The sequence below is a fragment of the Vicia villosa genome, linkage group LG1 (assembly GCF_029867415.1).
Source record: "Vicia villosa cultivar HV-30 ecotype Madison, WI linkage group LG1, Vvil1.0, whole genome shotgun sequence".
Taxonomy (NCBI): domain Eukaryota; kingdom Viridiplantae; phylum Streptophyta; class Magnoliopsida; order Fabales; family Fabaceae; genus Vicia; species Vicia villosa.
The window spans coordinates 46,751,525-46,765,758 of NC_081180.1; the positions used below are offsets into that span (position 1 = coordinate 46,751,525).

The window sequence follows — 14,234 nt, forward strand, 5'->3', positions numbered from 1 at the left end:
ATAAATAAATAATTTATAATACTCTAAACACGTATGAAACAAATTATTCAAAAATTTAAAATTTTAAGGGTAATTAAACTATTTTCAAAATTTTCAAAAATAGCAGAGACTAAAACTGAATGCCTAAAAATTTTATAGAGACTAAAATATGTTATTTTTTTAACAGGGACTAAAAATGAAATTCGAGATATTTATAGGGACCAAAAATATACTTAACCCTTTATTTTTTTAATCCACTTTTTACCACGGTTGAAACTTCCAACTATGGTGAAAAGTGTAACACCCTTCTAAATTCCACGTGAAATTAACAATTATTGTCAGTACCATGGTTTTAGAATTAACATCAATTTTGCTAAAACTTAGTTCACAACAAGATGTTATGGAAGATGTTCTTACATACTAGTCAGGTTCATTGAAGATAGATGTTATGACATATGTTGTGACATGCTGTACTAAAACATCAGTACTAACTGTTTAAATTCTTGACTGATTTGATTTGATTTTGTGAGTTTTTTTTATATCACTCACTTATTTTTGCAAGTCAAGAAGATTTAATTTGTAACAAGTGATTTTATTTCCAACTATACATAAGTTTCTAAAATTGGATGTTGAGACAATTTATGAAACTTAATATTTTGTTCAATGATTTAAGGAGATTTTTCTGCATAATTGGTGCAGCACTCGACTTGTGGATAAAGTAATATTTAGGTGAAGATTTCGAAGCTCATAGACTGCTAAGTAGTATTTTCAGATAAACTTAAACCTAATGTAATAAAGTCTTTCACAATTGTAAAATTAGGGAAAACATAGAGTCTTAGGTTTTGAGAGTCTCTTGTGTTTTTGTAAGTCACTCATGTATCTTTCAGTACAGTGACGTAGACTGATTGTTACTTGATTGTTGGTCAAATTATTGTTCTCACTCTTGAAGCTTTTAAGTATATAAGTTGAGTATTATTCTCAGTAAAAAGCTTTTAAGAAAATTTGAGTTGTTTTTGTATTGAAAGTATAATCTTCTATTTGGTTGTTTTGATATAGTTTGGGATTGTGACTGGTTTTTATCACTGAGGTGATTGGTTGTAGGTAGGGGTGAGAATAGGCTGGGCCGAGCTAGGCTTTGCCAAGCCTGAGCCTGGCCTACTAAAAAATTCAAAGCCTAAGCTAGGTCTGTAGCCTATCGTAGGCTTATTTTTTTGGCCCGAGCCTGGCCTTTTTAAAGGCCTGATTGGCCTATTAGCCTACTTAAAAGCCTATTTCATTTGAACATTTGTAAATAAGTCATTCAACTCAACTTTATATAGACTAACATATTAAAAGATCAGAGAGATTAAATGTTTGTTTGTATTGACTTATTTGAGTTTATCTAGTAGTATAAAATTTCTGATAATATTTGTTTGAGAGAACTTATGGAAGCAAGTTATGACATTGTTCATAAGTTTTTTTTCATCTTATTTTTCTAACTTCTCCAAGATAACTAAGATTTATTTTTATATTTTAATTTAAAGTACAAAATACAATATAATAATAATAAAGGCAAGCTCGGTGAGACAGCTTAGCTCACTTAGCGCGCTTGCGTAAATTTTGTCTATTTCTTTCTCATTTGAGACATTTTCTAAGTTATGGTTTTGGGGTTTTTTTTGTTCCAACTCCATCACTTCCTTTTTGGTTCATTTCTCTTCCTCTCTGTGTATTCTTTCTTAGCTGAGTTTGTATGTATATTTACTTTGAATTCATATATATATATATATATATATATATATATATATATATTTATCGCCCATGGTGCTATATTTAATCTATTTTACAAATCTTTGTCAATTATTATCTTGGATATTTGCTCTGTGCTAGGGGTTTGGGTTGTAATAGACATATATTGCTCGAATTCTTATTTAACCAGCCAACGTGAGGGATTTTTGTTCATATGTGCAAAAGTTGGGAATTGAGAAAAGAGGTAGATCGTAAATTTGGGAGCTAGAGCAGAGTTTAGTGCGATCGTGAGAATAGGGGAAGAATCCTTAACCTTCAAACTTCGAGGTAGGGGGACTTCTTCACTCATGGGTATTATAGGAAGTCAGGATAGTGAGGGGTCCTCAACCTCCTATCTTCTCCATGTTATTATGTGTATTTTTTTCTGTATTCTTGTTTGTGGTTAAAGGGGCTTGGATAAAACCCTTGAGGCAATCGATTGATGAGTTGCTCTCTATCTTATTGTTGTAATGAGAAAATATATGATTTTGTTGATTATGTCTTGTGAATTTTGTGATAATTTGAAATATGCTTTATCTGTTTGTAATTTTTATGCTATCCCAATTTATCTACTTTCCCAAAAATAAAAAATGTCAAAATAATAAAAAAACATTAAAATAAGGAAAATCGTAAAAATGTCAAAAAAAAATTGGAAATTGGGAATCAGGGAGAGATTTCGCGAAGGAGCCGCAGTGGTCGGGGCCACCCAGATCGATGGGTGGCGGCAGTGTCGCATCGTGAATGTACCGGTGGTGTCCAATTGCGCACTGGGATGATAAGTCGCGCCAAATTGTAGCGGATGGGCCACGCTCAGCAGCGAATGGGACATGTGACATGGGAGTTGAATCGTAGTCGGAGGCACTGATGCACGCACGACTGGGTGTCGGAGCTGCGCGACGCGTTTTTTGCGCAAGGTCGGTCTGGTCGCAATTTGGCTGCACTCAACGGCAGTCGCGTAACAGTAGTGATGTAGCGCAATGTGCGGGTCGCATGCAGGTTGGATGATCCAACTGGTCGATGGCTGTCCGCGGGTGGTAGGTGATAGTTTCGACTATTTTTTAGTTTAATGAAATTCGAGTAATTTTTTAAATCAATGAATTTTAGTTACCCTATTGATAAGTTTGATGATAAAATTATTATTTTAAAATTTATTTGACTATTATTTTTAGTCAGACTACCGTCCCCTAAGAGTTTAGTAAAGTCATGACACGTGAAAGATTGTCAGTAGAGAATTTTGCGCACTTTAAAGTTATGAAAGTTGTTACAGCAGTTTTTTTCAAAAATATACTTATTTAAATCCATTTTTGACACCAACCAAATTGTGTGGCGTTACATGTATATCCTCAACCAGCAAAATTGAATAACAATATCTTTCTCTTATTTAAAACAAATGAAGCCGATTCCATTGACTAAACAGCAAAAACAAACACCAATTTCAGAAAACATAGAAAAATAAATAACAATGTTTTTATATTTTTTAAAAGAAATTCAGCCGATTCCATTGACTATTCAGCAAATATAAATCAATAACGTGATTAGATTTAGATGAAGCTATATATTGCACTGCCTTAACTCCAAAATCCAAGAAGAAAAATATTAAGAGAAGAAACACAGACACAATAAGCACAATGCTAATCATAATCTCTTCCACTTTTCTCTTTCTTTTTCTTCTAATCAAATTATATTCCTATTCTTCAGAAACCAAAAACTCACCTCCAAGATTACCTTTAATAGGAAATCTTCATCAAATTGGTTCCTTCCCTCACCGTAATTTTTATGCTCTTGCCAAAAAGTATGGTCCTTTCATGCAAATGTATTTTGGTAAAGTTCCTATTCTTGTCATCTCATCCGCTGAAGCTGCACGTGACATAACCAAAACTCATGATCATGTCTTTGCTAACAGACCCCCCAAGATTAACTACGACATACTTTTGTATAACTTCAGAGATGTTTCATCTGCTCCATATGGAGAGTATTGGAGACAGTTGAGAAGCATTTGTATGTTACATCTTCTTAGTGCTAAGAGGGTTAAATCTCTTCGCGCTGTGAGAGAGGAAGAACTTGTTTTAATGATGGACAAAATAAGAGACTACTCTTCGAAATCATTACCGGTGAATTTAAGCGAATTGATCGCGTCCAAAACTAATGATGTGGTTTGCAGGGCTACATTGGGAAATAAGTATAGTGGGGAAAGTGGGACAGGATTTGCTAAGTTGATGATGGATTTTACTGAGTTGCTTGGTACTTTTATGGTTGGGGACTATGTTCCTAGCCTTGATTGGATGACACATCTTTCTGGATATTACTCAAGAGCAAAGAAGGTTGCCAAACAATTTGACGATCTTTTGGAGGGTGTAGTCGAGGAACGTTTCAATAATCCCAAAGGTGATGATGAAGAACAGACTGATTTGGTTGATGTTTTGCTTTGGATCCAAAGGACAGAATCACTCGGCTTTCCCATCGATAGAACAACCATAAAGGCTTTGTTACTGGTAAGTGTTAAACTATAAATCTCTATATATTATACTGTCTCTAACTCCGTGTGTCTTTATGTCTCTGGTCTTCGTTATAAGAAAAAAATTATTTTTCAGATTTATTGAATAATTCTGAACTATATTATACAGGATATGTTTGTTGCGGGTACAGACACCATATCAACTTTGTTAGAATGGGAAATGTCGGAACTCTTGAAGAATCCACACATGATGAAGAGATTAAAAGAAGAAGCAAGGACAGTGGCGAATGGAAGAACATACATAACTGAAGACGATTTAAGTAACATGAAATACTTAAAGGCGGTCGCTAAAGAAGCACTACGGATGTATCCTCCGATTCCACTACTAGTCCCTCGAGAATGTAGACAAGACGTGAAAGTAAATGGATACAACATTAAAGCAGGGACAAGAGTTTTTATCAATGCATGGGGAATTGCAAGAGATCCAAGATATTGGGATCAACCAGATGAGTTCAGGCCAGAGAGATTCTTGGATACATCGGTGGATGTGAAAGGAATAGATTACCAGTTGATTCCGTTTGGATCGGGGAGAAGAGGTTGTCCAGGACTAGTGTATGCTATGGCTGCAAATGATCTTGTGTTGGCGAACCTTGTGCATCAGTTTAACTGGGAGTTACCTGGTGGTGCTGGGGCCAAGGTGGATATGTCTGAAGCATTTGGTTTTACTGTCCACAGGAAGTTTCCTCTTATGGCATATGCAGCAGTTTCTAATCAGAACTGAATGATGGAGTAGGAAGCAATAATGGAGATTGAATTATTTGTGTCTGTGTGTCTTATTGGAATTTATATAAATTAAATTTGAAAGTTTAAATTAATGTCCAGAATAGTTATGAATAAATTAAAAGTATACTATAATGATAGCAAATATGACAGAAACTGAATAATACAATAGAAGATGATTTATTATAGGGAAATACATTATTTTTAAAAGAGTGAAGACCCATTTTGGTCCCTCACAATAATCACACAACCCAAATTAGTCCCTCACAAAAAAAAAAGACTCAATTTAATCCCTTACAAAATTTAACCGGACCATATTAGTCCTTAAGTTAATATTTTTACCAAATCGGTTTTTTTTATACTTTTAAACCGTGACTGGACTGCCACGTTGGCTTTTATTTTTCTTTTTCATTTTTTAAAATACTAAATTAATTTTTAATTATAATTTCATTTTTAAACAACTCTGAATTAATAATATCAAAAAAGCAAAAGAAAAAATTTATATGAAATTGAACCTATCACCTTTAATCAATATCTTAACTCCTTACCACTAGTCCAATGTATATTCATGACAAATAATTCTTATAATTTTTAGAAATATTAAATAATGTAGAATTTAAAACAAAACAAAAAAGTTAAAATTTGTACCAACTGGGTCTTAAATTCAAATCCATTCAAGTTAAATAATAGTCACTTTACAACTATACAAGTCAATTTATATTGTTAATATTACAAATAATAAATACTTAAGTTAAAAATTCAGAACAAATATTTACTTATTTCAAAAAATAAATATTTACTAATATTAAATAATACAAAAATTTAAAAATAAAACTAATAAAATATAAATCCTAAATAAAATTAATCAAATAAAAATAAATTAATTAATATTTATTGAATTACTATTAAATTAATTGATTACTATTTAGTTTGTATTAACTACATAATTTTTAAAATTAATTGATTATTTAATTTAAATTTATTAAATATTTTAATAATTAGTTGAATTACTATTAAACTAATTAATTATTATTTAATTTGAATTAATTTGAAATAAATAACTATTTATTTGTGTGTTATTTAATTTTAATTACATATAATTTTATTTATTTCTAATGATTAAATATATTGAGGTTTTATATTTAATAAATTTTATTTTTGAATTGCTGTATTATTTGAAATTAGTAAATCAAAGAGGTTCGAAACCCCATTGATATAAATTTTATAATTTTTGTTTTAAATTCATATTTATTTAATATTATTAAATATCTTGGAAATTATTTTTTATGAATGCATATTGACCTAGTGGTAAAGACTTAAGATATTGTGTAATAGTATTGAGTTCGATTCCTTATAAAAAACAATTTTGTCTTTATGATATTATTAAATCAGAATTGTTTAAAAATTAAATTATAATTAAAAATTAATTTAATATTTTTAAAATGAAAATAAAAAATAAAAGCCAACGTCGCAATCTAGTCACGGTTTAAAAATATAAAAAAAACCGATTTGATCAAAATATTAACATAAGGACTAATATGGTCCGGTTAAATTAAAAACCATTTGATAAAAATATTAACAGAAGGACTAATATGGTCCGGTTAAATTAAAAACCATTTGATAAAAATATTAACAGAAGGACTAATATGGTCCGGTTAAATTTTGTAAGGGATTAAATCGAGTCCTTTTATTTGTGAGGGACTAATTTGGGTTGTGTGATTTTTGTGAGGGACCAAAATGGGTCTTCACTCTTTTTAAAAATATAATTTATTCAATCAAATTACCGTTAAGAATTATTTTTACAATATAAAATTTAAAAAATAAATATCTAACATACAGAAACAAATTTATTTTATATTACAGCGATTCGTTTTATTTATATTTTTATAAAACACACTAATAACGATAACACAAATTAATAACAAATTTGATAATCTTTAATTATCAAATAAATACTTGTCAATCTTAATAAAATAGTCAAAAACTATAACATAAATATCATATATAAAAAAAATGGCTCTCGAAAAGACCAAAACGCCCTTGTTACTTCCACAAAGTGCCATGTTTGTTGTTTTCTCAAACCTACTTCCGTTTTCTTTACCACACGTCTATTTAATTAATCTATTTTCAACTTTTAATATTATTTTATATTTTTAAAACCAGCAATGTCTTATCAAGCTCAACCTTTTTTATTTTCTCTACAAACTCAGACCCTAAATCACTCTTCTTTTCTCCCTCACACACCAAATACTCCCAACAATCTTCTTTTCTCCCTCAAACACCATTATTGATTTAATCAAATATATATATATATATATATATATATATATATATATATATATATATATATATATATGTAGTTATTCAAGGATTTCAATCAAATAAATTTTATTAATAAAAATAATAACATTTCCAATCCTTTGAAGAAATTAGCATTATTGATTTAATCTTTTTGAGATTCTTTTATATTATTGATACAATCCCAAAAAAAATGGTATAATATGATTGATGCAAGGAATAATCTTTCTTTAATCAATAAATTATAAATAAAATAAATTATTCTTTGCTAGTGATCCTTTATATATATATATATATATATATATATATATATATATATATATATATATATATTCGAGAGCTAGATCATAGATCTTCATAATAAAGGGTTAAATATACGTTACTCCCTGCAATATAAGCGAATTTTAATTTACCCCTTAAAAAGATTGGATTACCCCTGTAATATAAGCAAATTTTGATTTACACCCTTTAAATATATATATTTTTGGATTACTCCAGCAATATTGGCAAGTTTTGATTTACCCCTTTAATTTTTTTTTTATTACACCCCGTTATTTTGGGGTACCCCTAAGCGTGTATAATTTTTTTTTACAGTAATTTTTGCCCTTTGGGGACAAAAGACATTTTGTCATAGAATTTTCACTGGAAATACAAAAAAAAAGTATTTATAGGAGGTAAACCAAATCTCGCTTATATTGCAGGATAATGTATATTTAACTCTATAATAAATTATTATTTTTTTATCCTTCAGGTAGAGCTGTCAAAATGGGCTAGCCCATACGGGCCGGCCCGTCAGGCCCGAAAAATCATAGGGCTTGGGCCTTAAATTTAGAGCCCATATTTTTCAGGGCCTTTTTAGCCCAGTCCTGAAAAGTCCGCTACCCATTAGGGCTAGCCCATATGGGCCGTGGGTAGCCCATCATGCCCGCAAAATTATAAATTTTAAAAAAAACATATTAATATTTGAGAAAATAGGTGATGCCCTGACAGTGTAAAATATTTTTACACTGTCAACCAATCACCACCCATGTATCCAATTAAATCATTTTTTTATTTAAAAAAAACTTAATGACATGGCACATTTATAATTTTCTATTGGATGATAGTGTAAAATTATTTTACACTGTCAGTGAACTACCTTTTAACTCATATTTATATTATCTTACTCCAAAATAGCATATTGATTTTTCTCACTTCACTAAATTTTATCTCTATTTTATTTAATCTTTCTCTTTTAAATATTATACATTAATATAATTAACATTTTTTATCGTATTATATTAGTTTTTCTCTTATAATAAATATGCAAGTATTATTTTAAACAATTTAGACATATATTGTATTTAGAAACACATTATAGTATTTATAAGAGATGATATACTCCCTCCGTTTTTTATTATAAGTCGTTTTAGACTTTTTACACAGTTTAAGAAAAATAATAATTGTTGTATGAAAATGAGAAATTATGAAGGTTTTTACAAAATTATCCTTCATTAATGATATATGGAAGATAAATTTATATAATTGAAAGGAGAGAGAATAATAAATATTTAAGGATATAATAGGAAAAGTAGCATTAATTATTCATTGAAATTGTAAAGAGACTTATATTTAAATACAATTTTTTTTCCAAAACGACTTATAATAAAAAACGGAGGGAGTAGTACTTAAAAATGGATTATGTTTAAAATAACATAATATTTAATTTTATTTATAATAAATATTATGGAGTTTTTATTTTAGTTTTTTTAAATAAAAAAGCTCATTTAGGGCCGGGTAGCCCGAAGTCCATCTAGGGCCAGACTCGGGTAGTAAATCTCGAGCCCATATTATACCGGGCCTTTTTGGCCCAACCCTGAAAAGCCCACGGCCCGCTAGGGCCAACCTGTTTAGGGCCGGGTAGCCCATATTGACAGCTCTACCTTCAGAGATGCTTGATAAGTTTTACAAAACTATATGATTAAGTTATTATTTTATTTTACTTCAAAGATGTTTGATAAGTTCTTCAATAACTATATGATAAACTCAATGTTATCTTTCAGAGATATTTGATAAATTCTTCAGGAACTATATAACAAACTCATTACTATTATTCAGAGATATTTGTTAAGTTCATCAGGAACTTTATAACAAACTCATTGTTTTGTAATCCTTTAAAGTTTATTTGATGGTTTAATAAGAAATAATATTGAAATTAACATGAGTAATAGAAAAGAATAAAATAATAAAATAAGATTATCTCTGATATTTAGAATAGAGAAATAGAAGAATAAGGTTTATTATATAATTTATATTTTGAGAGTGAAAGATTCTGATACAATATGAGTCATATTTATAAAATATATGTAATAAATAAAAAAATTAACATAAAATCTCTTAATTAATGAACATTCTTTATCATACCATTTATAACAGACAAAATGAAATATAGATATATACAACTTTTATAAAATGCCAAAATTAACACCTAGTTGTAAACAAAATAAAAATGAAAGAGATGAGAGATGAGAGAAGACAAGATCCAAAGAAACCATGTTGGATGAATTTAGTTAAGTGGCCCCAAGGGGCTGCCGAACTAGATTTAAAAAATGGCTAGCTAATTTTCAGTTAATCTTTGAATTTAATTTACTAGTTGTTCATTAAAATACTTCTCTGAAATGTCTATCTTCAGTGAATGAATGGTCTCCAATTTTCAGTGTTGCTCCAAATTTAATGGTTGGTATGCAATAAAGGAACAATGATTTAGGAGATAAATATATATGGTTGGTATGCAATATTGGTTGAGACCAACCGTTAATTAGTCTAGTGGTGATTAGCGCTGAATTTGGTAGAAAAAACTATGATCAACAGATGATCCAAATCCCCATCTTCACCATTTAATTATTTTAATATTTATTTTATAACTTTATTACTGGTACCGACAATATATTTTATAATAAATTTATTTCCTAATCTAACAAATAGTCAAGAAAAAAATTTTAGACATGTGACACTTTAAAAAAAAAAAATTACCATCTATCCTTTCGGTTTCAACAAACAATTGAGGGGATAAACTAATTAAGGGGGAGGTTTTTGAATCCTAACAATTATAATTTATGTTGTAATTCTTTAATAATGGCGTCAATATTTTTTATTTTTTTTATTTTAATATTAAGTCATCAATTCCTTTCAGTTAACCTAACAATTGAGGAAAAAAATTATTCAGTTTTCAATTATAAGAGCATTTGTTCATTAAGTTTTTTCCTAAACTAACTCATTTATTGCGACTCCAAATACATAACATAATTCTCTAAGATAGATTGTATGACAAAAAAACTCTTTTAAGGTTTCTTAATTATTTAGGAAATATTTCAAACACTACTACAAATAATATTTTTTATGGCGAAGCTTTTCCTTCGAACCACCAATAACTGAAGTATTTGTTTCTGATTTAAAATATAAAAACCTACACCATCGGTTATTATTGAAATCAAGGGAGTATATTTACGAGGGAGTTCGCTTCGAATCCCAATTATTACATTTTACATTTTTTTTTTGTTTTTAAATGGTATACAATCACATTGCACTTTTCCTTTTTCCATTTTTTATTATTTTTTATTTGTATTACCATCAATTATAATGGCCAACCGAGGGGTTATAATATTTACATCAACATTTTCAAATATTTTTTATGCATTATTTATATTATTTTTAATTATTAACTAATCATTTATCTCAATTGTTACTAAAACGACGTGATAGTTAATTTAAATGAATGTCCAGAATATGCCGCTATATGGGGCTTTTATATATTATTTACTTTTAATTGATATATTCCCTCGGTTTTGCCTAAAAACCGAAGTGTTTGATCTTTTGCATGAATACTTTAGAAAACTAGACTCTAACTTTTTATTTACCTATCAACACTTCACGTCATTAAAAATCTTCCAGCATCAACTCAAACATCATCTCTTTTCAATTTTAACTTTTTTAACATCTTCTCTTTCAAAACTCTTTGAAGCTTCTTCATCACGTTTTAGGTATGTAATGTTCATCTCTCATAACTGAAATATTGTTTGAAATGCTCATAGAACTTAAATAGTTACCATATATGTTTCATCTAAACTTGTATTTCGGTTATGGTTACCATATAAGTTTTAGTTGTTGTAGTTGCATTGTGGCTTAGTAAGAATAAGTGTTCTATAGACAAAGTTTATAAATTTAAAAAGACAATTGTGAAAACTTTATTTTGGTTGTTGTTTCAAAATGTGAATTTTTTTCACAACACAAAAGACAAAATGTTTCAAATTATTGTTATTTTTCCTAATTTAAACAGACATGGGTGATTCGACAGGTTCCTCTCATACAACTTCTTCTGCAACCTCTGCTATTATAAAAAAAGCTAGAGGTGCCACAATGTGTACCAAGGTTTAAAAAGACCATGAAAATAGTGTTCGCTTCCTAGTTAACTTTGATCTGAGAATCGGAATGGCTTGTGGTGAAAATGCTAATGATTTCAAGGTTTGTGTGGCATTACAAGGTAGAAGCAAAGTGGGTATTTTGATAAATAATTGGCATTTGGTTTAATACTAATATCAACTCTATTATGTAAACATAGGCAATGTTTATTGTTCTAGAGGATAAAAATGCTGAAAAAGAAATGGCTTGGATATACTGGTGAGCATTGCAGGGGCTTTAAGACATAACTCACTGAAGAATACATTAAAAATCCAAAAGATAACGAAGTTCCTCCATACGTGATGTATTCATATACTGATAATAAAGCTTGGGAGGCTTTTGTAAAGTCTCGCACCACTCTTAATTCTTGCCTAAGAGGCAAAAAGAAAAGGAGAATCGAGGTATAAATATCTATCTACATAGATTGTCTCGTGGAGGATATGATAAATATAAAAATAAAATGATTAATTAAAGATGAAAACAAAGGGAACTAGAGTTGGGAGATCCTTCTCAAAGCCTTCATCGTAGTCTGTCTCCACCATTACGCCATGAGAAATTGAAGAGGGCACAAATAAGTGCCAAAATGTTGTTATTTTGAGTATATATTTGTGGCACTTATCGATTTTATATATTTTTATAATAAAATCCTAACTTTTGTGTAAATATTAGCATCCTTGAGTTTTGATTCGTTTTATGTACCATTTGATAGTTTTTCCTTCGTTTTATAGGTATTGATGCATATCGGAGCCTCGAGCTATAAAGTGCCGAAGGCACGACTTCGAGTATGCAGTTTTGGAACAATAAGGAGAAAATTTTGACTTCATGAGCTCGCTTAGCGCGGTCAGCTTATTAAGCCAAGTCTCTTTTATTGTACTAGATATTTTGTCAATAAAAAGGCAAGCTCAGTGAGCCAGCTTAGCTCACTTAGCGCTCTTGCGTAAATTTTGTCTATTTCTTTCTCATTTGAGACATTTTATAGGTTATGATTTTGGGGGTTTTTGTGTTCCAACTCCATCACTTCCCTTTTGAGGGTAGATTAACTTAGAAAATAACTATGGAGCTTGTATTTGGATGACTGAGGTGGATTGATCATCGATCGGAACTGACAAACCGTAAGATTTTAGGTTCATTTCTCTTCCTCTTTGTGTATTCTCTCTTAGTTGAGTTTGTATGTATATTTACTTTGAATTCATATATATTTATCGCTCATGGTGCTATATTTAATCTGTTTTACAAATCTTTATCGATTATTATCTTGGATTTTTGCTCTGTGCTTGGAGTTTGAGTTGTTATAGACATATACTGCTCGAATCCTTATATAGGATGATTATCTGTTAGTTTATAGAATCTAGAGATAGATTTAGAGCTGACACTCACTTGGATATTTTTGCTTAATGCCTATGTGTTGTTTTTGCTATGCTGTGAGATCGTCGACACGAGTAACACGATCGTCTTCTGTGTTGTTGAGGTTTGTGGAGAGATTGCCTTCGAGATGATACATTGGGTGTTGTGGTTGATACGTGAAGACATGATGAGTATTTTAGGTTGAGTATAACTAGTTGATAAGTTTAAATTTGTGACAAGTGAGTGTATTTGCATGCATGATAAGTTATTTCTTTTCTAAGAATGTATTTATTTTATGTTTATATCTTTTTACTTTCAATTCATTCAAACCCGAGCTCGAAAACATAGAAATCGTTGAATGGAATTCTAACCAACCATTCTTTGTCGACACGATAATTTCCGAAGTAATACTTCCAAATCTTTTGCTTGCCGCTTTACTGCACCAACAAGCACGTCAAAGACCAGATGACCCGTTCACACCCGAAGTGGCTGAAAAGATTGTAAGGAGATACTTTTTTCAATATTACTTATTTTAGTTAATTCAATTTTAGTTAATTCAATTGTTATATGATGTATTGGTTGAACATGCAAAAGTTGAAGTTTCGTTCCAAAAGCTTCTCATGACATCTTGGTGGAAGCGATTAGAACCGAGGAGCATGGTGGACGTGTATGTGGTCTTGGAAGAGGCGTCAGCTTGAAGCTACACTTTTTACCATCATAACCAATTAACAAAGTAAATTGTAGGAGAGAAATTGAAGAGATAGTTGCTAAAAAGATTAGGGAGATAATTTAAACATGAGAGGTAAAAATGGAGTTGGGAGGTGCGAAAGCATTTGTTGTAGGAGGAGTGAGAGAAGATGTTATAGGAGGTGCGAAAGGAGGGGAGGAGCGAGAGATAAAACTTTCACGTCATCTAGAAAAAAATGAGGTTTTATTCCAAGGCTTGACATATATATGTGTCTATATATATATATATATATATATATATATATATATATATATATATATATATATATATAACTTGTTGTCTCGACTGTTTTAAAAACCGAGGTGATATACCATTTAGGACATGCTTCGAATCCCAGCTAATGCAATTTATGTTTTTATTTGATAACAACGGTAAATTAAATGATTTAACCCTTTGGTTTCTTTGATAACCCGAGGAATAAAATAATCA

The 14,234-nt window shown here is 30.0% G+C and overlaps 1 protein-coding gene across 1 annotated transcript; it reads left to right on the top strand.

The window, feature by feature from the left end:
- The first annotated feature begins 3,305 nt into the window (after positions 1-3,305).
- LOC131636676 (cytochrome P450 736A117-like) lies at positions 3,306-5,069 on the top strand. Its single transcript, XM_058907292.1, has 2 exons — positions 3,306-4,235; positions 4,368-5,069. The coding sequence occupies exons 1-2, from the start codon at positions 3,372-3,374 to the stop codon at positions 4,977-4,979; spliced, it is 1,476 nt and encodes a 491-aa protein (XP_058763275.1). The 5' UTR covers positions 3,306-3,371; the 3' UTR covers positions 4,980-5,069.
- Positions 5,070-14,234: the final 9,165 nt, after the last annotated feature.

Excerpts from the sequence above, each read along its gene's own strand:
- LOC131636676 (XM_058907292.1), top strand. The coding sequence starts at position 3,372 with ATGCTAATCATAATCTCTTCCACTTTTCTCTTTCTTTTTCTTCTAATC. Across the intron at positions 4,236-4,367 it reads CCATAAAGGCTTTGTTACTG|GATATGTTTGTTGCGGGTAC; the intron begins GTAAGTGTTAAA and ends TATATTATACAG.